We start from the raw sequence: 24,248 nt of genomic DNA, 5'->3' as shown, positions 1-24,248 counted from the left end.
AGTGACGCCTTCCAAGTATCGAAAATGGACGACGAAAAACTAATCGAATGTGTTCGCTCATATCCAGCGTTGTATAGTATAGCGAACCCACAATATTTAGATATTTAGATATTGTGGTATTCCTAACTATACTTAGTCCTTTTCACCTATGATGATTCCTGTGACACTTCATCGTGTTCTGAATTACGTAGGTATTTTATGTTTAAAATGCCAAAATAATTTTAGTGCATAATATATTTTTTGTTTTATGGCGGCATTATTACCAAAAATATAAAAATGAAACATCTTAAGCTTATAAATCAAAAACAGTATTGTTTAGTTTAAATTCAAATTCAAATTTCTTTATTTGCAGAATGTAGATTACAAAGATGTTAATGTTTTCTTGACGGTCGTAGCTTCTTCGTCATCTAGAGCAATAGCAATTAAAGCCAATTCTTGAATTGAAAAATCCATCTTTCGTTGTTCACAACACTAGCACGTTAGATCAGAATCACGTCACGGTGCGTATGCGTTTGCTCCACGTTCCCGTTGTGAACGAGGCAATCACGTGCCCGTCCCGCTCACGTCCCGTCCGAGGTATTTTCCCGTCACGTATGCAGCGGCCTAAAAACTTAGTTTAATTTTGACAGTCACGGGAAGTGATCGTGTTGTTTGTAATCTGAAGATAAAATAAATTAATCATGCCAAAGAAACTAAAAGTTGTCGTAAAATCCTTGTATTCTCATGAGATTCGTAAAGATGTGAGTTTGGAAAGCTTAAAGTCATTGAAGCTTGAAGATGCCTGGCCTTTCATCAGAGAAGAAATTGAAATAGAAATTGGTAGCAGCCAGCTTGTCTGTATACCTCATATTACTGAAGCAGATCTCTATAAAGTCACGTCTCTTTTTGTACCAAATGAGAAACCAACGAATGGTAAAATGTTTACACCATTGGGCGAGCTTCAGAAGAATATAAATCCGGCTAAATCGAAGCCTGAATATGTGAGCTGGCTCGAGGAAAGTGATTTTCAAGATACTAGTTTTAAATTTCCTCACGAAAGCGTTAAGGTACCAATTTTTTCGTGTTTTTGTAAAATTAATAATGTAGTAAGATATTAACACAGTCACATTGCGCTATACTTGACCTTGGTTCGTCCCTCGGTTAACATACAATGACTTTTTCATAAACCTACATCTAACATGAGTATTAGTAAAAAAAAATATATTTTCTGTGGTCTTTTTACCATTAAAATATGCCTAGATTATAAATAAATGTGTATATACCATGTGCTTATAATTTGATTAGTGGTGGCCATACCTACTTGTAAATTTATTATAGGTCAAACTTCAAAGGCTAGGTTCTAGAGTTAAAATCTTTTAAAATATAATCATAATGTAGGTAGTCAGAATGTTGTATTCAAATCTATAGTATAAGGAGTTTTCATTTTAGTGATGCAATCATAAATAGAGAAGTAATATTATTATTTATTATGCAATGGAAATGGCTCATATTGTGCATTTCAACAGATTACACTACAAGATGAATCTATTAAGAACAAAGTAAGAGTGATTATGGTAAATTTCACAAAGACCACCATTCCAAAGGACAAGGACCTAGTCAATAATATTTATTTGGACACAGAAAATATTAAAGGTAAGTGACTCATTTCACTGGAATGTTCAAAACATGTGTCTGTGCAATGAGGCACAAAATATGTATTTTATGCAAAAATGTATAATTTTTTTGTGTAATGGAAATTTTTAATTTTATTGTAGAATTGAAAGGCAAGAAATCAGTCTATATGATAACCAGTGTGCTCATGGCGAAAACAATTGAATTCAGAGTAACTCGGGGAACATCATCTAGAATCTTCCATTTGGGAAATGCTTCCCCATTAGTCTTTGGCCTGGAAGAGTTTGTTATAGATGATGATGGAAAAATCATTGCTAAAGTAAGTAGACAATTTTTTATTAATAAAGGTTATGTATGTAATGTTTATTGATAGTGCTAAAATTGTCATGAATAAAGATTTTAATGATACATCTATACTAATATCATAAAGATGAAGAGTTTGTTTGTTTGAACGCGCTAATCTCGGGAACTACTAGTATGATTTGAAAAATTAATTCGGTGTTAGATAGCTCATTTATCGAGGAAGGCATATATCATCACGCTAAGACCAACCAGAGCGAAGCCACGCGGGTGAAACCGCGGAGCGCAGCTAGTTGGTTATAAATAGGAATGTACCAAGAAAATACCTCAAAACATATTATATACTCTTTTGTGTACAACAAATATACAAGTTTGTACTTTCAATAAAGTGTGATCATTGCTTTTATCAACAGATAACAAAAAATGATTCATGTTGAATCTCAGTCATAATATTTCCAAGTAGTTCTATATAAATAATTCACAGATTAGTGATAATTTAATATTTTCATATACATTTGCACTAATGAATATGAGAAAATTTAATAAATTTTTATTTTATATTTAAATATTGTGTATAAATGTGCAAGGATGGACAATATGTTTATTGAAAAATAAAATATTTAATATTCATAGTTAATATTTAAATTATTAACCATGAAGTGTTAATGGATGGAGACTAATGATTTTATTGAAATCTAGAACAATGGAGACTTACAAGTTACAAGAATAGTATAGAATATAGGTAATATATATAGGTACTTTATTCTTTAACTTCTTATGCAACACTATACTTGGTATGCAACCTAAAGTACTTCCTACAATAACTGCTATTTCAACTAACTTTAAAAAGGAGGAGATCTCAATTCAAGTAATTTTTTTTGTGTATATGTAACCTTTCTGTTGGTTGAACTAATTTTTTATGATCCTTTATTTCAGTTAGTTTTTATTTAAATAATTATTTAGGCCAGTATGGCAATTAATTTTGTATTATCAGAATTGCCGTACACTTAATTGTAGTTGCTCTATTTTGTTTCTATACAGTAATCTACATTCATTAACAAATATACTATCATATATGTTTCTAATTGATGGCTTATCAACTTTACCATGGCAAAAGTTGGCAATGAAAGAATGATGACATTATACTCAAGGTCCTTCTAAAATAACAGCCCATTTTATGTATAACTCTGTAAAATAATATTATGTCCATTAATATTATTAAAAAGTGGAAATTTTCATTTAAATGTTAATGGAGTTTTTTTGGATTTTGAAGAATAACCACTATAGAATAAAGAAATATTGATTACTAGCTTTCCGCCCGCGGCTTCGCCCGCGTTTTCAGAGAAAAACCCGTTCCCGTAGGATTTCCGGGATAAAACCTATCCTATGTCCTTTCTCGGGTATCAAAATATATCTATACCAAATTTCATGCAAATTGGTTCAGTAGTTCAGGCGTGATTGAGTAACAGACAGACAGACAGACAGAGTTACTTTCGCATTTATAATATTAGTATGGATTACATATTGATTGATTATTGTATTTTTAATTAATGTCTTAGAATTTTTCAAATACATATTTGTAAGGTTTGTCAAGGTTACACACCATATACCTAAACTCTTAAACCATATTCAGAAAATAATTAAACTTAATTTATTCTAGAAAAAAATAGGGAACTGAAACATGACTAATTTTAGTTGATTGATTATATTAATTATTATGTACTTAGCCTTGTTTTTGTTAAATGTTGTTGCCCTAATACATAGATAATAGAGAAGGTTATTTTGTGTATAAGAACAATGCCTCAGCATTTAAGAATTTATTTTTGTAGTTATAGGGTCGCGTTAGAGTATATATTGTATAGTAAAGGAGAATAACGAAATGTTTATGAATTGTTATATTAATTATGAACAATAATTACAATATTTGTTTGCATTTGCAAGTAACTACTTCTTTACCACAATGAAGACATTTTAAAATGTTAAAAGTATGCTATGTTGCAAAGTGCAATATAGGATAATCAAGTTTCTTTTTATGACTAAACAAACACAGTCATTAGATGCCTGGACTATGAACACTCATGAATGCGTGACACGTGTTCACAAGCTGAACATAACTGGTAACTGACTTCTGCAAGGGTATCCAAAAATAAAAGAGGTACTAAATTGCTTATTTCCCTTTAATAGTGCTTGAGCAATGTTCAACTACCTGAGCTAGTGTTTAAAATTTTTCAATTATCGAGTAGAGAAAATACTCCCTGTATGATATTGACAATATTTTGGAAACTTCAGAAATTGATAAAATCAAGTAATTTTATTCATTCATTCGCTAACTTGTGCATTTACAACATTAGTAAGATTACTAAGGATATTCACATAAATACCTAGTCATACAGTTACATCGTCGGGGCCTTGTAATTACGTATTGAGCGTAGGTCATTTTAATAATAGGACTAAAGAGTAAAGGATATAAAATTATGTACGAGGTATAAATGCTAACGCACTGCATTCGTAGGGTACAATATTATGAAAAATTATATATATAGGTACTAAGTTTACATTAATATCATGGTTTAATTATTATGACCAGTCATGGTAATTAAAAAGCAATACTGCCTATGTATGAATATCAAGGGCACAAACAAAATGTCTATCAGTCTATGACCTAAAAAAATAAATTACATTAAAATGGAGCTAGGTATATACTGAATATAGTTTACCTACTCAATATTTTGGGTAGTAAAATGCGTTTGTAAAAAATATAATAGTTTAGAAAGTAACAAAATAGAGATAGTTATAAATAATTATACTCAGGTAGTTACCGACTTCATTATAATACAAAATCATTCTAGATTAGATAACCTACTTGATAACTGGGTGAATATTTAGCACATTACGTCATTTCATAGTAATTGATCTAATGAATATGATAATGAACTTATAGATGTAAATATTATTGTAACACAAGCATACATAGTTTAGGTCTAGAACCTTATCATAAGAATAATCATAGATATATATGTATACAAAATATAGGAATGGTATCTTGGTGTGTACAAATTAATTGATATGGTTATTAATACTTGTATACGTTGGCAATCTTAGGTGTAACCAAAACAGAGATTGGTTTAAATCTAGACTTAGCATTTTGGCAAAAGGCCCAACATTGCCTAAGAGACTTAATGATTTTGTTCATGAGTTCATGACTACAAGGATATTTATATATCCTAAAAAAATTATTATGACATAGTTGTTCAGTGTGACATTTTATATTTATTATAGGGGACAGTAGGTTCAGCATGTATCGGTAAAATAAAATAATATTAGTTATTTCCCTCGCTCAGTTGCATGTCCTCGTTAAAATTTAAAGAAATTACAACTTTTGTTTTGATTTTTCTTCCACTCTCTTGATGTAACACTCACAATCAGCATTAAATGCAAAGTGAACCTCTGTCGATTGCGAATTATTGTACATATAGCACAAGCTTGAAATTGAATACAATGTACCTAGCTATTCGAAGAAATAAATTTCCTACGAATCACCATGACTCGATCAATTTGATATGAAACATTAATCGATCGATATCGATGTTTTTTCCACGCCTATTTCGTATTCATATCGCAGTGGCTCATCATTAAATTGCATAGTATGCATTGAGGTATTGTTACTACGTAGTAACAATAACCTACTAATATATAAATAATAATACCTAAGTAGTATGATCTATTTAGTACCTATTTATAAATTATATCAATTACTAGCCGCATGTCCCGTGTTGACGGTTGTCCCGAGATAAGAAATAAAGCCCACAACACAAACAATCACAAAAAGTCTGGCTTTCTATTGGAAAAATAATTTTCAAAATAATTTCAGTATCATCCAAGATACTACACAAACATAATCTTTTTATATTGATAGTAGGTATAGAATTACAGGTGAATATTATAGTGCTAACCATAGAAATCTAAATAACAAGTTGTTATTTATATTTCTATGGTGCTAATATTATACAAATAAAGTGATTCCCCGACGTGTGACGAAGATCGGGGTGTGTCTGAATAAATAGCAGTGATTGGCCAATCAACAAGGCTATAAATCCATGTTATATCGCAATATTTAAATAATTAACCTAGAGGTTATCTCGAATGTAATTTCAATATAAAGAACGTAAAATGATAAACGATTGACGATGTGAGTGCTTACGTGTTCGCTATTGTGTTATCTTTTGCGTTGTAAATCAAGTCACGTACTTATTATATTAATGCTAATCTATATATAGATATTTATTTGAGGATGTAGATAAATTTAAAACTTCATATTGTTCCGTCTTCAGATAAATGTATTATGTTAAAAATAAGAATAAGTTTGAAACTATCCAAATCGTACCTACCTACCAACTTACAAAAAATTGTACCTAGGTACCTACAGCTACGTTCTGTCCTAAATCTTAAATATAATTATTAAGCGTAACACTTTTTATTTTTTACCTGGTAGTCGCATTTCTATATGGCTTCCCATTATACTAGGTCTGTAAAAATAATATATTGCCTTAATCGACTGAATTTTTACATCTCTTATTTTTATTTAAAATAATAGGTATTCAAAGCGAATAAAGTTAATATTGTATGAATAAAGAAAATAAAAAAGAAAAACAAAATATAGGTTCCACCGAGATTTGAACTCGGATCGCTGGATTCAAAGTCCAGAGTGCTAACCATTACACCATGGAACCGTTGAGCGTTGGTTTGAATTTGTCGATAAGTTTTCGATATGTGATGAACGAACTTTATCTATAATATTATAATTTATAATGTATTTGCTTGCATTTTTTATATAGTTCTACTTTTCATTCTAGTAGATCGGGTCATTAACATTGTAGAAATTTCATTGAACCCTGGTGTACTAATATTAACTATAAGTACGTTTAGCAATAGAATTATTATATTTAATTTGATAATAATTTATTTACAGGTACCAGTGACCATCAAGTCTAAGAGTCTTCATTGGAAAAAGTTGGATCCCTCAGACCAACTGTACATCGTCGACAAGCCGGTCGAGTGTGAAGAGTAATCTCAACATCAAAAACCTTATTGGATTTAATTGTAGGGCCTAACAGGGCTTGCATTTTATAAAATACTTGAGTATTGTAATGCTTAGATGGCAGTTCTATGAAGTAGGCAGTGAACACACTATTCTGTGTTTAAAAATTGCGCTATAAGAAGGTTATGAGCCTTATTTATTTTTTACTTGTACCTAGATTAAAAAACCTTCCTCACAGATACAAAAATAAGTTTTAGATTTTACTATATAATATGTAATTTATAACCCATCACAATATTTTTAATGAAATGATAATAGAATAATCATTCAAAATGATATTATGTAACAAATTTTAATTAATCATCTTTAAAAAAAAAAATAAATGCTATGCTGAATGAAAGAAAATATTGTCATTGAAAAATAATTAATTTACAATTATTGTATTACATTTGTTGATGTTGCTAAAAGAAGATATTATGTATCCAGGGCGTCAAGATTCTATTTAGGTCGTAGGTAGGTAGTACTTAGTTTAGTACTTACTATGTTTGTTGCATAGACATGACATTGTCTTCGAAATTGTTACTTAAATATTATCAAAAAATACTATTTAAATAAACATCTTTTTCGTGCCCATATTTATACATTCCAGCACTTAAAAATATCTTTAAAATTAATTAATCTGTGATTGTTTGAGTACCATGTGACAACTGTTCAGTTTATTTTTAAGATTTTGTGATCATTAAGTACTTAATGTGATTATTTTAACAGATGTACTGTTGAGTATCAGTATTGAAATAAATTTTATTGTGTGTATACCTCGTTTTTTATTTCTCATCATCCTAATTTTTTTTACATAATAATATATAAGTTCTGATCTCATCTATATTATATGAAATAATTGAACCTCCCACCTTTGTCAGAGTAAAAAAATGTACAAAATTGACATGAAGCACTCAGGAATCATGTGCATATTCAACAGTAAAAGAATTTATGAAATCAGCTAAGTAGTTTCTGATATTAGTGCATACAAACTCTTCAGGTTTGTTATTACTCATTAGTATATACTGACTATAGACAAATTCTTATTGTTTCACTTTTAAATAAAATATTAAGTTGTTGTTTATAGAATTATGGTATTTTTTTATGACATAACATTTACACATTACAGGGGCAGGGTCAGTAATCAAATAATACAGATTACATATTCATATTTTTTTAATAAGGAAAATAGCAAGATGGACTTTAATATTTTTTAATTGTCTTTCTAATGAGGGCCATTCTTTGTTTATGGGCTTCTGTAACAGCAGCTCTTTTGTATGGGCGCAACTCATCATTACCAAAACCAGGAATCCACATATTCCATTGTCTTTCTGTAAGAAAAAATATAACATTTAGTAATTAAGTGCGAGGGAAACATAAAAAGGACATGTCTAATGATTACATATTGAAAAGAAACAAAAGTAAATATATCTATTAAATAAAGTTTTCAAAAAAGTAATAAATTGATAAAAATCCAGATACATTACCTAAGTGTAATTGAACATCTCTAAGTTCCACAGTGGGAGCGTGTCTATGCTTAGCGAGGGAGCATGCTGCATTTAATGTAGTGTCAATGAAATCGTCAGCTAATTGCAGCAGCATCTCTTCTACTTCCTCATCTAATTGCACCGTGGGATCCACTTCTCTTACTAGTTCTTGCAATCTTGGTCTACTTAATAGCTGAAATAGAAATAAGCACATTATTTACACATTTTGACCAAAGCAACAAAATATACACCAATAATTTATATGATATGTAATTTATATGCCTGTAAACACATACACACGATCGAGAAATGTATACATTAACCATTTACCTGTGTTGTCTGATCTCCAGAAGAATTTTGATTACTTTTAGAGTTAACTTGAGCCTGTCCCATAGGGCTGTGTTGAGACGGCGATCCTTGGATAGAAGAAGATTGTAATTGTGGACTTTGCAATGGGTTGTTCACATATTGTATGGTCCCTTGGTTTATTGTTCCTATTGTCGGCATATTGGCTCCTTGGATCGAACCGCTCGACATTATAATATATCACCGACCAGTTCCGGAATTTTGCAAGGTAGTGTGGGTGTTGGTGGTTTCTTCATTCAAATTATTGTTAACCTTCATGAATAATCACTTTTTATTACAAAGTTGCAAAAATATAAAGCGTCAGTAGGTAGGTATCTATCAAAAATACAGAATGCTTGACGTTTATTTGATGTCAAACGACAAAAAATTAAGGTGACCATAGTTTTCAAAGGTATCACATTAACACAGAATATGTAATAGCATTGTATACGTAGTATATTATTATTAGTCTGTGGTAATAGTATTGTCGTGAATGGCGTGTAATAAATCTAGCGTGACTACTAGCTGTTTATTAAGAAAAAAAAATTATTAAATATAATAAAAACTTCGCAGTTTGTAAGGATGGAGAGATGCATCATGCATGTATGATTTTAATTTTTAACTCTTTTATGAAAAAAAATAAATAAATAAATGGATGCGGATTTGGATGAAACTTTACAGTATCTTACGCACACAAAAGTAACTCATGAGCTATAGAAATACTTGATTAAATTGCATACATAGTTATGATTAAAATGTGGGAGTGGAAATGTTTTTTAGAGGTGTTACTTGCTCTGTGATTAATCCTTGAAGTGCATATACAGAGACTTTTAAGCAATTTACAAGTTTTAAAAATCAATTGATATACAATTAGTTTTATCTTTATGAATTTCGATAATAATTGATAAAAGAAATGATTTTTCGCTGTTAAAAATAATTTCACTTGCTATTGAGCTTGGTATCTGGTATGAGTTACATTATTTTCATAGATTTTAGGATAAAAAATTAAACAACACATTGGAAGTGTTTCAAAATATTTATTGTGATATTATTATTATTATGGATTTATAACCAGTACCTCGAATTGTGGCGGTACTATTATAATTGTTATTATTTTAAGCTAAAACTAATCTATTTCATCTTCTAAAGATGATGAGATATCCGACAAGTCGTCTTGGCTTATAAACTTGTCTTCCGGTATTTTATCCATTTTCATATCAGCGCTGAAAGTTTTTAACGCCATCCTTATATCCCAATCATGAGCTCGAAGTCGCCTGTAAAGCAAACATCAGCCTGATAAAAATAAAAACATAAAAATAAATAAGTTGTAAATGACAATCAGAGTATATTTATCGCCGTCATCAGTTGCATTAAAATGTTGACTACGCGGTTGGCGCAGTGGTAAAGTAATTGCCTACTGAGCCGACGGTCCCGGGTTCGATCCCCGGTCAGGGCAAATATTTGTGTGATGAACTCAATTATTTGTTCTTGGGTCTGGGTGTTATTGTCTATATATGTATTTATTAAATATTATATTTATCGTCGCCTAGTACCCACAACACAAGCCTTAATTGAGCTTACTGTGGGACTAGGTCGATTTGTGTCATAATGTCCTATAATATTTATTTATTTAAAAATACTTGAAGAGTTGTCCTTTAGTCATTAAACGGGCTAGTCATTCATTCAAATAGCAGATTCAAACAGAGGCATTGGGCTTGTATAAATTTATATTTTTTTAATAATTCGGAACACTCACGTCTCGACTTCTGATCTTCGGAGCTGAGTATAATGAGTGAAAGCCCTACAAATAATATCGCGCTCGTCAGGATCTGGGTTTATAAGAGTTAGCTGATTCTCGTGTCTCACAGGATTCTGGAATTAAATGTAAATTAAAAACAAAAAAAATAGTATGTGTACCAAGCACAGGTGACAGAAGTGAAACTTCCTTGGCAAGATTCAAAGATACCAAAACCGTCACCATATGACCGCGAAACGCGACCTTGAAATTTTACTCTCAACGCGCCTGAAGAAGTCTTACTTCAAAAAACAAAAATAAATAAATCTATACTAATATTATAAATATGAAGAGTTTATTTGTTTGTTCGAATGCGCTAATCTCAGGAACTTACTGGTCCGATTTGAAAAATTATTTCAGTGTTAGATAGCTCATTTATCGAGGCAGGTTATCATCATGCTTAGGCCAACAGGAGCGAAGAAATGCGGGTGAAACCGCGGGGAACAGCTAGTTTTATATAAACTAGCGGTGATAAATGATTCATTTCAAGTTATAAATGGAATAATTATATACATACCTTAAAACTATTTTCTTTTAATTCTTCAGATGCAAACGAAATAGAAAACATTTCCCTAGAAATATTATACATCGATTTATCACGTTCAGCATAGTGGTTGAATAAAAATGTTCTTCTGAAGTTGAATAATCTTTCTGTCCCAGCATTGGCACCAACTTCCTTGTATACTCCATCTATTATTATATATAGGAATTGTTTCTGCGAAATAACAAATTAATTTTGAATTAAGTACAATATAATTACTCTGCTACAGTTATTTAAAAAACTTATTATTAGACTTTAAAGTCTTAAAAAAAAATATTGGTTGTCTGTAAAGTCGGTTTACTGACGACAGTTGAACGTCACAACGTCCGATTGTGCTTCTTTGTCGCTCTTCCGCGCTCTCGCTTGCACTTCAAGCCTTACATGGAACGCCTCAGAGCGAGGTAACGCCGCATGAGTCATATTTTTTCGTGCGTGCAGCCGGCTCTATCGAATTATAAGACGTTGTCACGTCAAATAAAAACATTAAGAACAATTGATAAAAGAATATAGACTTACATCATGTCGAAGAACGTCAATCGTAAATGTAGTTGGATCATGGATAGTTTCTGGTAACAGGCTGTGTACACCAACAATAGCACATTTCTTCTTGTACCACCTTTTATGAGTCAATATTAACTGTTTCTTTACTGGATCTAATATATTTCTCGAGTGCATAGCCAGTTTGGGCATTTTTAACTCCTCTGTATCTAAATAATTATTACATTTATTCAATACATATTATGTATCAATTGAATTAATCTAGTGTATAAAATTCTCGTGTTGCTGTGTTTGAAGTTAAACTCCTTCGAAATGGCTTGACCGATTCTCATGAAATTTTTGACATTTGTGTGGAAAATTGGGCCTGAGAATTGTACAAAGAGAAAGGCAGATCAATGTTTGCTGGCACAGCTAGTATTTTATAATAATTTAAGTAAAATTTTTAGTTTATGTATTAAATGCATGAGCTAGATTGTGTATGAGATATTAAATATGGGCATTTATTTAATTGTTAACAACTGTTATTTGTAAAACGAAATGTTCTTATGTTTGTTCATACCTGTAAAGTGTGTAGATATAGACATCTGTGCATTTGGTTCGTAAAACATTTCGATTTTTCGTCGCGTGGAATCATAATGCGAGAAATAAAGTGTAACAAACTTTTCAACAATCATCTTTGTCTTTTTATCTGGTGTTATCACAAATGTCTTGTAAAATGGCATCATTATTCCGTGGTTATTTATTTTTATACCATCCTGAAAATGTTATGTAATAGTTGTAATTAATTTATGATATGCCATTAATTCATGAGATACTAGCGGTCCGCCCCGGCTTCGCCCGTGGTACATATTTCGCAATAAAAGGTAGCCTATGTTCTTTCTCAGGGTCTAAAGATTATCTGTGCCAAATTTCATCAAAATCAGTCCAGTAGTTTATGCGTGAAAACTAAACATACATACATACAAACCTTTCCTCTTTATAATACATAATATTAGTATAGATAAATATTTTATTTTATAAATGCATATAAATACAGCACGCAAAATTATTCATACATAAATGAGGATATTAACAAAAACCGTTTAGTTCAGATTCATTTTACTTACCAATACCATAAGTCTGGGAAATTTTACAGTGATTTGTTTAATGTACACTAATGGATCTACATTTTTACAGAGAGGATTTCCTTCAATAGACAGCTTCTCAATCTTACTGCTTACTCTTTGTAGCTCTACCAGTGATGGTATCTAGAATTTAAATAAATTAATAAATCGTTTATTTGTTTATTCATCTTAAATACAAAATTAAATACATAACCATTATCATAACAAATATGAACTGCAGTCCTACACTAAGACAGCTTGTATCGTAGGCCTGCAACCCTTCCTAATTGCAAATAAGGTAAGTGGCACTCATTATATTATATGTACTATTAATACACATTAATATTACACACTACTACACAACACTATAACAATATTACACAACACTATTAATATTAATAATCATATTAATATCAATTTTATAGGCACAAGGAATATTTAAAAATAATTATGTAATTTTCATTTATTATTATATTATACTAGCATTCCGCCCGTGGCTTCGCTCGCGTTTTCAAAGAATAACCGGCATAGTTCCAATTCTCGTGGGATTTTCGGGATAAAACCTATCCTATGTGTCAATCCAAGTTACTCTGTACATGTGTGCTAAATTTCATTGTAATCGGTTCAGTAAGCGTGAAAGAGTTACAAACATACACATACACATCCATCCTCACAAACTTTCGCATTTATAATATTAGTAGGAAGGATAGTAGGATTATTATTTCTATACAAACATTTATAGATGTACAAAGATGAATAACTTACATTATTATAACTTAGATCTATTCCCAATAAATCTCCTTTGATGAAAAAGTTTAGTATATCAAGTGGAATCTGACTGAAATACATAATAAGTGTATTATTAAATGATTAGAAAATATATACCTAGATATAGAATTGAATCAATAAAAACATTACCTCAAATTATTATTACTTAAGTTTAGGTATTTAGTGTCCCTTCCCATCCTTAACATTAAAATCTTAAATTGTGATAATAGAGTTAATTTATAGAAATGTATTTTCTTGTTATTGAACTCTGAAAAGTATACAAAATATTCATTATAAAAAAAATAGGATCTTTATGATGGACAACTTTTGAACAGAACCAGAATAACCACTATGCTTCGTCAAGTTCTGAGTATTGAAGGAAGCAAGACATATAGATAATATGTATAAATATTAAAATTTGAGTACATACTTCAAAACAACTGTATTCTAAAAAGTAAACAGCCAGTTATTACCTGGATCATTACAGAAATTTGATAAATTTAGTTCACCGTTGCTCAGAAATCTTAATTTAACTATTTCTGTGACAATATCTTCAACCGAAACTTCTGACTCAAATAATTCCGTTGATGTTTTATCATTAAGAAGTATATCTAGGCTGCACATGCTTCTCATATAGGGAAATAAGAAGTCTAGTTTTACTATTTTGCTCACAAAACTGAGGCTGCTTGTGTAAAATGTTGTTATTCCATTTTGTGTAATGAAATTTACAGGGATAAATGAAGCTGCGAAAAACGTTGATAACACTTCAAATAGATTAATTTCGTTGTCGGTCCAATTATGCAACTGAAAAAGATTTATTATATATTTATTGAAGGATAATGTGGAATGTATTTTATCTTACATTTTCAATTTACCATTATTTTATGAAAACTGTGTTTAGAAGTTTCATCGTCTTTAGTCAAACAATTTTCCAAGTATTCAATTATAGCTGGTGTTACGGTTACTCTGTTCAGAAGGAGCTTTTTGTAGTTTATCGTTGTCATTTTCGTTTCATTTATTTTATTCGTTTACATAAGTTTTCATTCTTGTTTTGATATCGATCTAAAATCTAAAATATGTAATGTAAACAAGATTTTTGAGTGATTTTTGACACATTTATATCACAGATTATTAGTACGAATTTAGATCAATGCACAGATAACTTTAACTACAACCAATCAATTTTGTCAGTTTCTGCTGTCACTTGTAAAATTGCTAGAATAAAATATATGTGTTGAAATCGTAATCGATAAAACACTTAAAACATAATAAAATTGGAACTATATTTAATAGAATTAGTTTATTTTATCAAGAAAATGTTAAAAAATTATCTTTAGGAATAAATAATTTAGGATATATTTTATTTCACGTGTTTACATAGTTAATAATAGTTATTTGAATAGTAATAAAAGAAATAATCCCTTCAAGTTGGATAAAATTTAATATAAGACCACAGACTAATGATAATATAATAGGTATTATCAAGGGTGGGTGTACACATGGGGTATACCATGGGGTATATACTATATAGTTGCCGCGTTGGTTCTAGATCGGTCGAGGAAAGTAGTGGGGGCAGTCTGCGCATGTGTACAATCGTGCACGGAAATTCTTAGCGTGTTATTAAACATTTTTTATTTCGTATTTTGGAACTTTAGTAACTTAAACATACAGATATTATAAAAGTGAAAGTGAGTTTGTTTGTCTGTTATATCTTCACGCCTAAATGGCAAAACCGATTTTGATGAATTTTGATACAGAAAGTTGGGACCCTGGAGACGGATATAGGCTAATAAAAGCGGGCGAAGCCGCGGGTAAAAGCTAGTTTATGATAAGTTGATAACACTAGTTTTTACTTGTAATTTATCTTGCAAGTAGGTAAATTAAGAAAAATTAAAAAACAAAAGTAAACAGTTATTATATTTATTACGTAAAATCACACAAAAATTATTCATCCGGCAGTGATGATATTCCTTCCATTAATTCATCTTGGGATGTTGAAGTAGAAGGTTGAGGATGGAAACACGAACGTAAGGGCACTTCATTGTCGTCAGACATTTCGGAGTCCTCGTCATCACTCTCTTCACTGTCGGAGCTGTCATCAGTAACACGAATAATAAACTGTTCTGTCATAAGATCTATAACGTGGTCACTTTTTGCGTATTCTTCTTCTACAGATTTGGTTTTATTACACAAGATCTCCCACTCTCTTGCTCCCATTAAGTTAACTTTTTCTTTGACAAGCTCAATAACATTATTAAGATTCCATTTTACGTTTTTGCTACCCACATACTTCTTAATCATAGACCATGCCATCTCGATGGGGTTGATATCGGGGTGATATGGAGGCAGTCGCAGAATGTTGTGATTGTGTTCAGCCAAAATCTTGTCAATAGAAAACGTTTTAAATTGTTCTTTGTGTGTTTTTATTATCTGATACAATTGTGGTTTTAACATGTGGTCATCGTATTCTATACCTTTTTCGGACAGCCAAGCTTGCATATCCGCTTTTCTGGAGTTTGAAGTGGGTGCAAGGTCATACTGCTTATTATGATAGGCAGCGTTATCAACCACGACAACAGAATTGGGTGGAATATTAGGAATTAGTTGTGTTTTTAACCATTTTTCGTAATTCTCGTAATTCATGTTGTCGTGATAGTCTCCTGATTTTCGTCCAGCTTTAAATGTGAGCAACGCATTTGGTACAAAGCCCGCCTCGGATCCAGCATGTACGATGACCACACGTTGTCCCTTAGAAATAGGCGTTTTAAGGCCCTTGGTTGAACCATCTGTCCAAGCTTTGGGATTAGAATGTGACGAATCCACATACGATTCATCCGTGTAAATTATTGTTCGTCCTTCTTCACGATATTTTTTTAGTTTTTTTAGGTACTCGATTCGTTTGAGTCGGATGTTTGTGGTTTCTATCAAAACCTTCCTATTATTTTCGGTCTTTTTCCATTTAAACCCCAATTCTTTAATAATCTGACGTAGACTAGTTTGAGAGCCTTGAAAATTGATATCTTCCTGTAACTTTTGTCTTAGTTTTTCTACTGTAGGAATTTCTTTATTAGTTAAGTGAAAGTTATGAATACATCTTTTTATGACTCCCTGATCAAAATTATCAATGCCCGTTATCGGTTTTGCGCGCGGTCTTTTCTTTCCAGGAGTTCTAAATACCGTCAAAAACTCTGAATTTGCGGCCTGTGTGGTAATTCTCCTGACTGTTATCACAGATGTATTTGTTGCTAGTGCTGTTCTTTTTTGTTCTTGTTTCAAATTACTCATAACTTGTTGTAAAATATTTTCGTTAGTTGTACCAGCTTCCGCAGTTTCTTCCCGAATTTGTTCTAAAATGTTACAAATTTCAATTAAACCCTCGTCTGTCGGAACACAGATCTGAGCCAAAAATTTTGTACCCGTTGTCTGTCGTGGCACAGATCTGTGCCAAATCATCGCCGGTTGGAAATTAGCTCATTGTAACGCAAATATAGTTCAAATCTGCATAAACGACTATTTAGTTGATAGCTTATGAATTACTGAATATTTAAAGTCCATCACTTAATAATTTGACCGATAAATATTCGAAATATAACAGTAATTATGTCATACTTTAGTCGAGTAACTTTTAAATTTTAAAGTTTTAAAAAATGTAAAATTTTGCGGAAAGTTGATAAACGGTAAGTATTTATTGTTCTTTTTATTATTATTCACTATATATCCTAATGTTTATGTGCCGAAATAATGAAAATTACCAATAATTATACCACAAATAATGGCTCCAAATATGTATCTACCATTTCACTGTACGTTGCTTAGTTTTTGACCCCTGGTTAATCGTATTTTATTTTTAATATTTTATTTGTTTTTTACATCATTTTACAAGAAATTTTATGAAGATTTTTATAATATAATTCAAAATTTGATACTGTGTTCCATTTTAAAGATATTTCGTTTTCAATTCAGAACCGACAATAATTTCCCCGTAAAATTCGCGTACAGGATGTTCGCATATTGTATGAAATTGAAAAATTTAATAGTTCGTCTTCATACATATGTTTTGTTTATATTGATGGGTATCATTTTTGTGGTATTTATTGTCCTCAGGTTTAATACGATATAATCAACTATACAAATTATAGTCCGTAACCTCTATGGAATTCCTTTAATTTTAGTATATTATGGTTAAAAGTGTATATTATATGCTGGAAAAATAGTAAAAAAAACCTACATCGGGAACAATGGTTTTCACTATGACCTATATATAGGACAAAGTGACTATGTTACTATGAAATTTGTGTAGGACAAACTGGAAAAGAAATTTAACACATTAATTGTAGGTACAACATATTCTTACCTTAATACAAATGCAACATATTATTTTTTATTGGGGAACCATATGTTTCTGAAAAAATAAAAAACCGGCCAAGTGCGAGTCGGACTCGCGCACCGAGGGCTTCGTACAAACTTATTTTTTTAATTATGCTGTAGGTATCTTTTAATTCATATTTTAGAATTCTTTATCTGTGCTATAAGACTTTGCTATTGTAAGTTTTTATAACCTTGCAAATGTCGAAAATTACGAAAATTTGCAGCATAAACGGTTGTATCTTTTGATTGCGTTGGCATATATTATGTTTGATTCTGTTTTTATTTTGTTTTTCTGTCGTCTCACAATTTCAAAATGAACGACAACACGGGAGTTGTCATTTTTGAAACCCAGATAGTCCAAAGATGTTTTTACACATATTTTGGGGTTATTTCTTTAAAACTGGAAGAATGTTTTTTTATAGTTTTGAACCTCAATACGATTCGCGCTTCAAGGACTCCGAACAAACCTACTTTTTATTATGTTTTAACTTCTAGTGTTTTTAGTGAATTTTTCTTTATCTGTGCTGTAAAACCTTGCTTTTAACCAAGTCCACTTAACTTTTGACCCGTAGGTTTTGATTCCCTTGCTAGTAGTTGCGGTTTTCAGAATATGCCGTATATGAATATTATTTCTTCTGATTGCGTCTTAAATCTTATATCTCCATACCAATTTGCATGAAATTTGGTATGGAGATATTTTGATACCCGAGAAAGGACATAGGCTACCTTTTATTGCGAAATATGTACCACGGGCGAAGCCGGGGCGGACCTCTAGTATGTATATAAAAATGAATCGCAAAATGTGTTGGTAAGCGCATAACTCGAGAACGGCTGAACCGATTTCGATAATTCTTTTTTTATTATATTCCTTGAAGTACGAGGATGGTTCTTATGTAGAGAAAACGTAAATATGTACCACGGGCGAAGCCGGGGCGGAACGCTAGTGTATTATAAATCTGAGTTTTTAATGTGAATATCAAGTTAATACATGTAGCCGTTCATTAGTTGTAAGTTGAAATTATTATTTTTTTTTTATATAAAGTGTAATTAAAAAATCATGTTATTTGCGATTATTCTTATATCTGTTTTATAAAACATTGCTTTTTACCAAATTTAAAGATTTTATGTACTTGGGAAGTACCCTGTCGGTTTTGATTCCATTGCAAAAGTCAAAATTTGCTAAAAATTGCAGCATTAATGGCTGCATCCCAAAGGGTTTGGTTTTTAAGGGTCCAGAACCCTAATAGGATCACGTCTGTCCATCCCATCTGCCCATCTGTCTGTCAAGACCCATTTTCACAGGAACGCGTGATGTGACATAAAACTGTATATTGATTACTTGAGTCGATTGAAGCTGTGAAAAAATCAAACTTATAAACCAACGCAATCAAAAGATAAAGCCGTTTATTAACTCAGGCCCCGGAATCACAGACACAATAGAAAATCTATTGTATCGTGGACCGATCGGGCCGTTCGGGGCTCAATGGGTTATGCTGCAAATTTCGACATTCGCAAGGGAATCGACACCTACAGGGTACTTTCCGTGTACGTAGAGTTTTGAAATTGGGGTAAAATAAGGTCTTATAGCGCAGATTGAAGAATAATTTCGAAAAACATAAAATTTCGGAGTTACAACATAATAAAAATGTTGTGTGGTTTTATGAAACCACGGTAAAAGTGAAACTGTTCGAACGGTTCCGAACACTGCCTTATACCTACTCGGCAGCCGACCGTCACGCGACATGCGCTACACAGACCAAAAAATTTGAGACGATGTAATAAAAGTTTCACTTTAAAAATTGGTTTGATCGGAGCTCACGGTGTGCGAGTCCGACTCTCACTTGGCCGGTTTTTTATTCTTATGTACTATATGTAGTACATTCGTAGGCCGAATGTTAAAGCTGATGTAGATCGCTGTCTGAAGATTATTTTTATTTGCATTCATGACTTTAAATAGCCTTGGAACATTACTTATTTAATAAAACGAATTAAATGCATCATTTGCAGTACGCCTGCAAATATAAATCTACCCTCTCATTTTGTAAATGACTAGCGATAACAATTATTGTATTTTTGCCTTTTGGTGTCAAAACTGCTTCTATTACCCAGAAGAAGAATGCAATTTTTCTATTTGAAGATATCACATTGCTTTTTAAACTACATAATCAATAATAACTTATTTGTTAGGTAACCCTAAAATAAACTTCCATCTTGATATTTTAATTTTCTTTCGAAAATAAAAATTTGTATTTGATAGAATAACCTTTTCTGATTCGTAAGCATTTGAGTATCAATAAAAGAGAATTCAAATGGATCCAAACAACGATTCTTATGGCAATGGAAGACAAGACACTCCAAGGCTTACTTTAACAATAGGACGTAACAGTATTTGAAATCAAGAAATATAACTCTGTATATTTTGTCAAATGAACAGATAATAATACTAACACGATTAGTGTTTGGGAATTTACAGCTTTTAATTCCTGATACCAGGATTCTTCATGAAATTCTACACATAACACGTCTTACTTTATTCCAATCAAAATATTTTTTAAGTTTCATGCTGTTTGTGTACTATGGACTCCCTAAACTACTGAACCGATTTTAATACAATTTTACCGATTAGTTTATATCTTAATTACAATATGCTTGGAAATACTGCATGTATTGAAGTACAACTAGATTGGATAGCGTTCATCACTTTCCTGATCACATTCAAGTGGAACCTCGTGGTAATAAATCGTCGTCTCGAGGCGGTCGTTGTGTCCGATCCGATGTATAAGAAAAAATGAACAGAAGTTAACGTTATTTATGATAAGTTGCAAATATTCCTATTTATTGGCCAATGTTGGCGTCAACACCATCATTACAACCACATGAGTATATAAATAGTACAGACACAAAGCTTCATAAGAATTTTTTTTTCTGTCAGTTAAGTAAAATTTATTTAAGTAAATAAAACATTTAGATGTATAATAATTGTTTATTTATTTTGAATCTTTAAGTTTATTGATTTTTATCCTTAACATAAGCTGTATTTTATAAAAAATATTTAAAACTCGAATTTCCGAAATTTTTGATTTATAAGTTAAATGTAACGGTTTATAATTAAGTTATGGTATAATTAAATGTAGATTTCACTTTTGTACAGCTTAGACATTTTTCTGTATGGATACAGTGCCTTTCGATTTGTAGTTGGACAACATTTCATTTTATAGGTACTATATTATAATAATTAAGAGCATGAAAGAAAAAAAGCATTTCTTCATAATGCTATTGTTACCACAAAAAATATTTTCTTAATCGCTAATTTTAAGAAAAAATAAATTAAAATTGATGTGGAGACGTTATACAATATACATACAGACGTTAGAACAAAGTCCACCATAAGAATGAAGTCATTTAGGAATAAGACGATTTTTAAACATTAATAAAAACCTAAATATTTTAAAAAAGTAAAAGTTACTGTTAGTTTTTATCTAGTTTTGATTAAAATAAAAATAAAAAAAAGTAGCAAAAATTTTTGAAATGTTCTAATTTTGGAGCAGACTGTAATGTCTGTATTTGTATGAACATATGTGGAGATCGCGTCCACTTATTTTCATGCGTAAACGATGATATTCATACTCAACTTTCTCGATTTTTTATAAAATAAACCTATGTTTTTGTTATATTCACTCAAAAGATTGTCTATTCTAGTATGAAAATACAAAAATAAAAATCTAAAATACCTTGATATTATTTTTTTATGAGTATTTTTCTTTACAATGTCATATTTTTTCAAAATGTGTGGGAAAAAATGCTTCTAATAAGTAAAATAAACATGCCAGGGAGTAAGTAAGGTAACTAATATAAAGTTTGGTTATCTAGTTAGCATCAAAATTTACAAGAGTGTCACAGGTTAAAGTTTACATCACAAATTTTAATATCGAAAAAAATCGGCAAATCAGCGCCGACCGCTCGAATTTCTCCGACAGACAGCACCTTTTTGACGCGGCGCGCCGCGACAGCTGAGGGGTTAATGTAGATTTATCTATGGTATTCATTGTTCTATTTGCAAACAGGTGTAAACGTTGTATAGGTGTGGCCAATTTTTTTTGCAATAATATTGTGGCTGCTGCACTTGTATTTATAACCTGCTTTAAGTTACTTACGATTTCATTCGTTTCTTTTTTAACGTAACAATTCACGTCGTACACCATCTTTCTAGCTTGCCGTTTTAAAATTTTATTTTTAACCATTTTTATTTTTTCTTCTACGTATTAGTCGCGATAATACAAGCTGTGCGCAACAGTACTCGAGAGGCACGAGACGCGTGAACAAAGCGCGGGAATAGACGAACGACTAACCTACCAATAACGAGTCGCCGTCGGCGCACACCTACCCCCCTCACTCCGCACGTCTTCAACGAGACCTTAAAATTGAACACTGCGCATACCCTCTCCACTTTTGCCGAGCGAACTTGAACCAACGCGGCAACTATACATATTATGACTTCGTTTGTCAATGTCTATACATCTATAATTGTCATTGTCATTTGGCAATGGGCATTTGTCAATTGTCATTTGCGGGCGTTCGTAAATAAAATAATCGTCGATTTTGCAATTTGCAACTTGTTTTGCATTTGTTTACATTACATTTGATATAAAAATATATTATGAAATCTACAATAATCCCTATCTGTAAAATTTTAATATTCGTTTTAGTTTTTATGAGTGTTGTTAATTATGTAGTCATAGGCAGCACACCTCCAAAAAAACTCCAAATTGGAGTGAAAAAGCGTCCTGCAGAGTGCCCTATGAAGAGTAGGAAAGGAGATCTTCTGCATATGCATTATACGGTAAATTTTCGATGTATTATTTTATATTTACAATGACAGAGCACTCCTTTTTGTTAATTTACTATCTCTCGTCAAATACAAGTCAAAATTCGCATAGTTCTCGTTTACATAACGTTTTTGAGACAAAACTTATTCTATTTCCTTAGTTCTCTAGCTATATTTTTTACCAAATTTCATCCAAACTCGAATAGACACCAATTGTATAGATTTTTCAAGAAAAGTTGGTTAATCTTTTCTTTACATATTATATAAAAGAGGTATTATAGTAACCAGAAACAAACAGATTGCGCTACAAATAAAAGTGTTAAATTACTATTTTTAATTTCAGGGTACATTAGAAGATGGAACAGAGTTTGATAGTTCAATTCCAAGAGGCAATCCATTGACATTTTCTCTAGGTGCGGGACAAGTTATTAAAGGATGGGATCAAGGGTTGATTGGAATGTGTGAGGGTGAACAACGGAAACTTGTGATTCCTCCAGAATTGGCTTATGGCGAAGCTGGAGCTCCACCAAAAATACCTAAATCAGCAACTCTAACATTCCATGTAGATCTTGTTAAGATTGAAAGGAAGGATGAACTTTAATTAATAAATATTTTTTTTATACACATTATGTATGAATAATATATTATGTAGTAAATTACCTTCTTTTATTTTCCTTCTCTTTTAATTGTAATATAACTATATTCCGTTTATCCCAGATCAATAAGTACTTCATTACAAAGTATAAAACAAAGTCGCTTTTTCTGTCTCTATATCCATAGGCATGCTAAAATCTTTTAAACTACGCAACAGCTTTTGATACGGTTTTTTATAGATAGAGAGATTCTCGAGGAAGGTTTTGGAATTTATTGGGTTTAAACAAAGTAGAGCAGGCTCCAAGGAGATGTTCGTTTGCAAAAATAGCGGACCTAAATCTGACTTCTGATATATATTGTATAGATCCCAGACATCCTATAGACAGATGTTGCCAACCAGTTTTGTGGTCCCCCTCCCCCCACCCCGGTAATTAAATATTGCATACAAAGAAAAAAATAAAAATTTCCAAAACATGCCATGTGGGGTATCAAATGAAAGAGCTTATTGAGTAGATCACGAATATATAGCATACTATAACATTTCTTACACTTTCTCTAAGATTTTTTAGAAAATTTACGAAAATGGTCCATTTTTGAGTTAACTTTAAACCACTATAGATTGAAAACTCATGAATATATTTTTTAAATTATTATTTTAAATAATTAACAATAGTCCATTGTTACGATTCAATAGTTCGTACAGTGAAATAGTTGCATGGGGGAGTGGGAGGAGCATTCAAAGTATTTCAAAGATATATGTCGGCGCAACGACGATAAACGACTACCCTCAAACTACTAAATAATTATAACTAGCTAAAGTTTACTTTGATCTTTTTAAATAAGTGGTTGATTCATTAATCAACCACTAATGAAATAATAAAATTAACGAAATAATTAATGTTTGTTAAAACTGATGAAAATTCATTGTAAAAATTC

The 24,248-nt window shown here is 31.3% G+C and overlaps 5 protein-coding genes and 1 non-coding gene across 6 annotated transcripts; 2 read left to right on the top strand and 4 right to left on the bottom strand.

Annotated features, from left to right (window-relative positions):
* Positions 1-611: 611 nt before the first annotated feature.
* Positions 612-7,762, top strand: LOC149479518 (uncharacterized). Its single transcript, XM_089708108.1, has 4 exons — positions 612-1,046; positions 1,506-1,632; positions 1,755-1,930; positions 6,881-7,762. Exons 1-4 carry the CDS (start codon positions 681-683, stop codon positions 6,977-6,979), a joined length of 768 nt encoding a protein of 255 aa, XP_089564234.1. The 5' UTR covers positions 612-680; the 3' UTR covers positions 6,980-7,762.
* On the bottom strand, positions 6,570-6,641 carry TRNAQ-UUG (transfer RNA glutamine (anticodon UUG)). The gene has a single exon. It is a non-coding gene; the product is annotated as a tRNA-Gln (tRNA).
* A 384-nt stretch (positions 7,763-8,146) lies between the features above and the next one.
* Positions 8,147-9,187, bottom strand: Taf12 (TATA-box binding protein associated factor 12). Its single transcript, XM_089707810.1, has 3 exons — positions 8,806-9,187; positions 8,476-8,668; positions 8,147-8,319 (listed from the first exon to the last, which is right to left on the bottom strand). Exons 1-3 carry the CDS (start codon positions 9,010-9,012, stop codon positions 8,192-8,194), a joined length of 528 nt encoding a protein of 175 aa, XP_089563936.1. The 5' UTR covers positions 9,013-9,187; the 3' UTR covers positions 8,147-8,191.
* Positions 9,188-9,843: 656 nt separating this feature from the next.
* On the bottom strand, positions 9,844-14,696 carry LOC149479516 (nuclear RNA export factor 1-like). The gene is made up of 10 exons (XM_089708006.1): positions 14,401-14,696; positions 13,999-14,329; positions 13,676-13,793; positions 13,523-13,595; positions 12,761-12,901; positions 12,214-12,409; positions 11,673-11,863; positions 11,133-11,330; positions 10,577-10,692; positions 9,844-10,094 (listed from the first exon to the last, which is right to left on the bottom strand). Exons 1-10 carry the CDS (start codon positions 14,527-14,529, stop codon positions 9,947-9,949), a joined length of 1,641 nt encoding a protein of 546 aa, XP_089564132.1. The 5' UTR covers positions 14,530-14,696; the 3' UTR covers positions 9,844-9,946.
* A 773-nt stretch (positions 14,697-15,469) lies between these two features.
* Positions 15,470-22,159, bottom strand: LOC149479515 (uncharacterized). Its single transcript, XM_089708311.1, has 2 exons — positions 22,017-22,159; positions 15,470-16,791 (listed from the first exon to the last, which is right to left on the bottom strand). The coding sequence occupies exons 1-2, from the start codon at positions 22,132-22,134 to the stop codon at positions 15,470-15,472; spliced, it is 1,440 nt and encodes a 479-aa protein (XP_089564437.1). The 5' UTR covers positions 22,135-22,159.
* A 267-nt stretch (positions 22,160-22,426) lies between these two features.
* Positions 22,427-23,374, top strand: LOC149479514 (peptidyl-prolyl cis-trans isomerase FKBP2). Its single transcript, XM_089707815.1, has 2 exons — positions 22,427-22,733; positions 23,062-23,374. Exons 1-2 carry the CDS (start codon positions 22,551-22,553, stop codon positions 23,317-23,319), a joined length of 441 nt encoding a protein of 146 aa, XP_089563941.1. The 5' UTR covers positions 22,427-22,550; the 3' UTR covers positions 23,320-23,374.
* Positions 23,375-24,248: the final 874 nt, after the last annotated feature.

Source organism: Colias philodice, chromosome 20, assembly GCF_061535455.1.
Source record: "Colias philodice isolate Cphi_HAF_F1 chromosome 20, ilColPhil1 Martin Lab GWU primary, whole genome shotgun sequence".
Classification (NCBI taxonomy): domain Eukaryota; kingdom Metazoa; phylum Arthropoda; class Insecta; order Lepidoptera; family Pieridae; genus Colias; species Colias philodice.
This window is presented reverse-complemented; position numbering and strand designations above follow the sequence as displayed.

What these genes read in the sequence shown, in the direction of transcription:
- LOC149479518 (XM_089708108.1), top strand. Translation starts at nt 681, where the DNA reads ATGCCAAAGAAACTAAAAGTTGTCGTAAAATCCTTGTATTCTCATGAG. An exon ending in TTCCTCACGAAAGCGTTAAG is followed by an intron (nt 1,047 to 1,505) that starts GTACCAATTTTT and finishes GCATTTCAACAG; the next exon opens with ATTACACTACAAGATGAATC. An exon ending in ATGGAAAAATCATTGCTAAA is followed by an intron (nt 1,931 to 6,880) that starts GTAAGTAGACAA and finishes ATTTATTTACAG; the next exon opens with GTACCAGTGACCATCAAGTC.
- Taf12 (XM_089707810.1), bottom strand. Translation starts at nt 9,012, where the DNA reads ATGTCGAGCGGTTCGATCCAAGGAGCCAATATGCCGACAATAGGAACA. An exon ending in CTGGAGATCAGACAACACAG is followed by an intron (nt 8,669 to 8,805) that starts GTAAATGGTTAA and finishes TTTCTATTTCAG; the next exon opens with CTATTAAGTAGACCAAGATT. An exon ending in AGATGTTCAATTACACTTAG is followed by an intron (nt 8,320 to 8,475) that starts GTAATGTATCTG and finishes TTTTTCTTACAG; the next exon opens with AAAGACAATGGAATATGTGG.
- LOC149479516 (XM_089708006.1), bottom strand. Translation starts at nt 14,529, where the DNA reads ATGACAACGATAAACTACAAAAAGCTCCTTCTGAACAGAGTAACCGTA. An exon ending in ACAGTTTTCATAAAATAATG is followed by an intron (nt 14,330 to 14,400) that starts GTAAATTGAAAA and finishes AATCTTTTTCAG; the next exon opens with TTGCATAATTGGACCGACAA. An exon ending in AAATTTCTGTAATGATCCAG is followed by an intron (nt 13,794 to 13,998) that starts GTAATAACTGGC and finishes TATACTTTTCAG; the next exon opens with AGTTCAATAACAAGAAAATA.
- LOC149479515 (XM_089708311.1), bottom strand. Translation starts at nt 22,134, where the DNA reads ATGGTTAAAAATAAAATTTTAAAACGGCAAGCTAGAAAGATGGTGTAC. An exon ending in AAAGCAGGTTATAAATACAA is followed by an intron (nt 16,792 to 22,016) that starts GTGCAGCAGCCA and finishes ATTTGAAACAAG; the next exon opens with AACAAAAAAGAACAGCACTA.
- LOC149479514 (XM_089707815.1), top strand. Translation starts at nt 22,551, where the DNA reads ATGAAATCTACAATAATCCCTATCTGTAAAATTTTAATATTCGTTTTA. An exon ending in TTCTGCATATGCATTATACG is followed by an intron (nt 22,734 to 23,061) that starts GTAAATTTTCGA and finishes TTTTAATTTCAG; the next exon opens with GGTACATTAGAAGATGGAAC.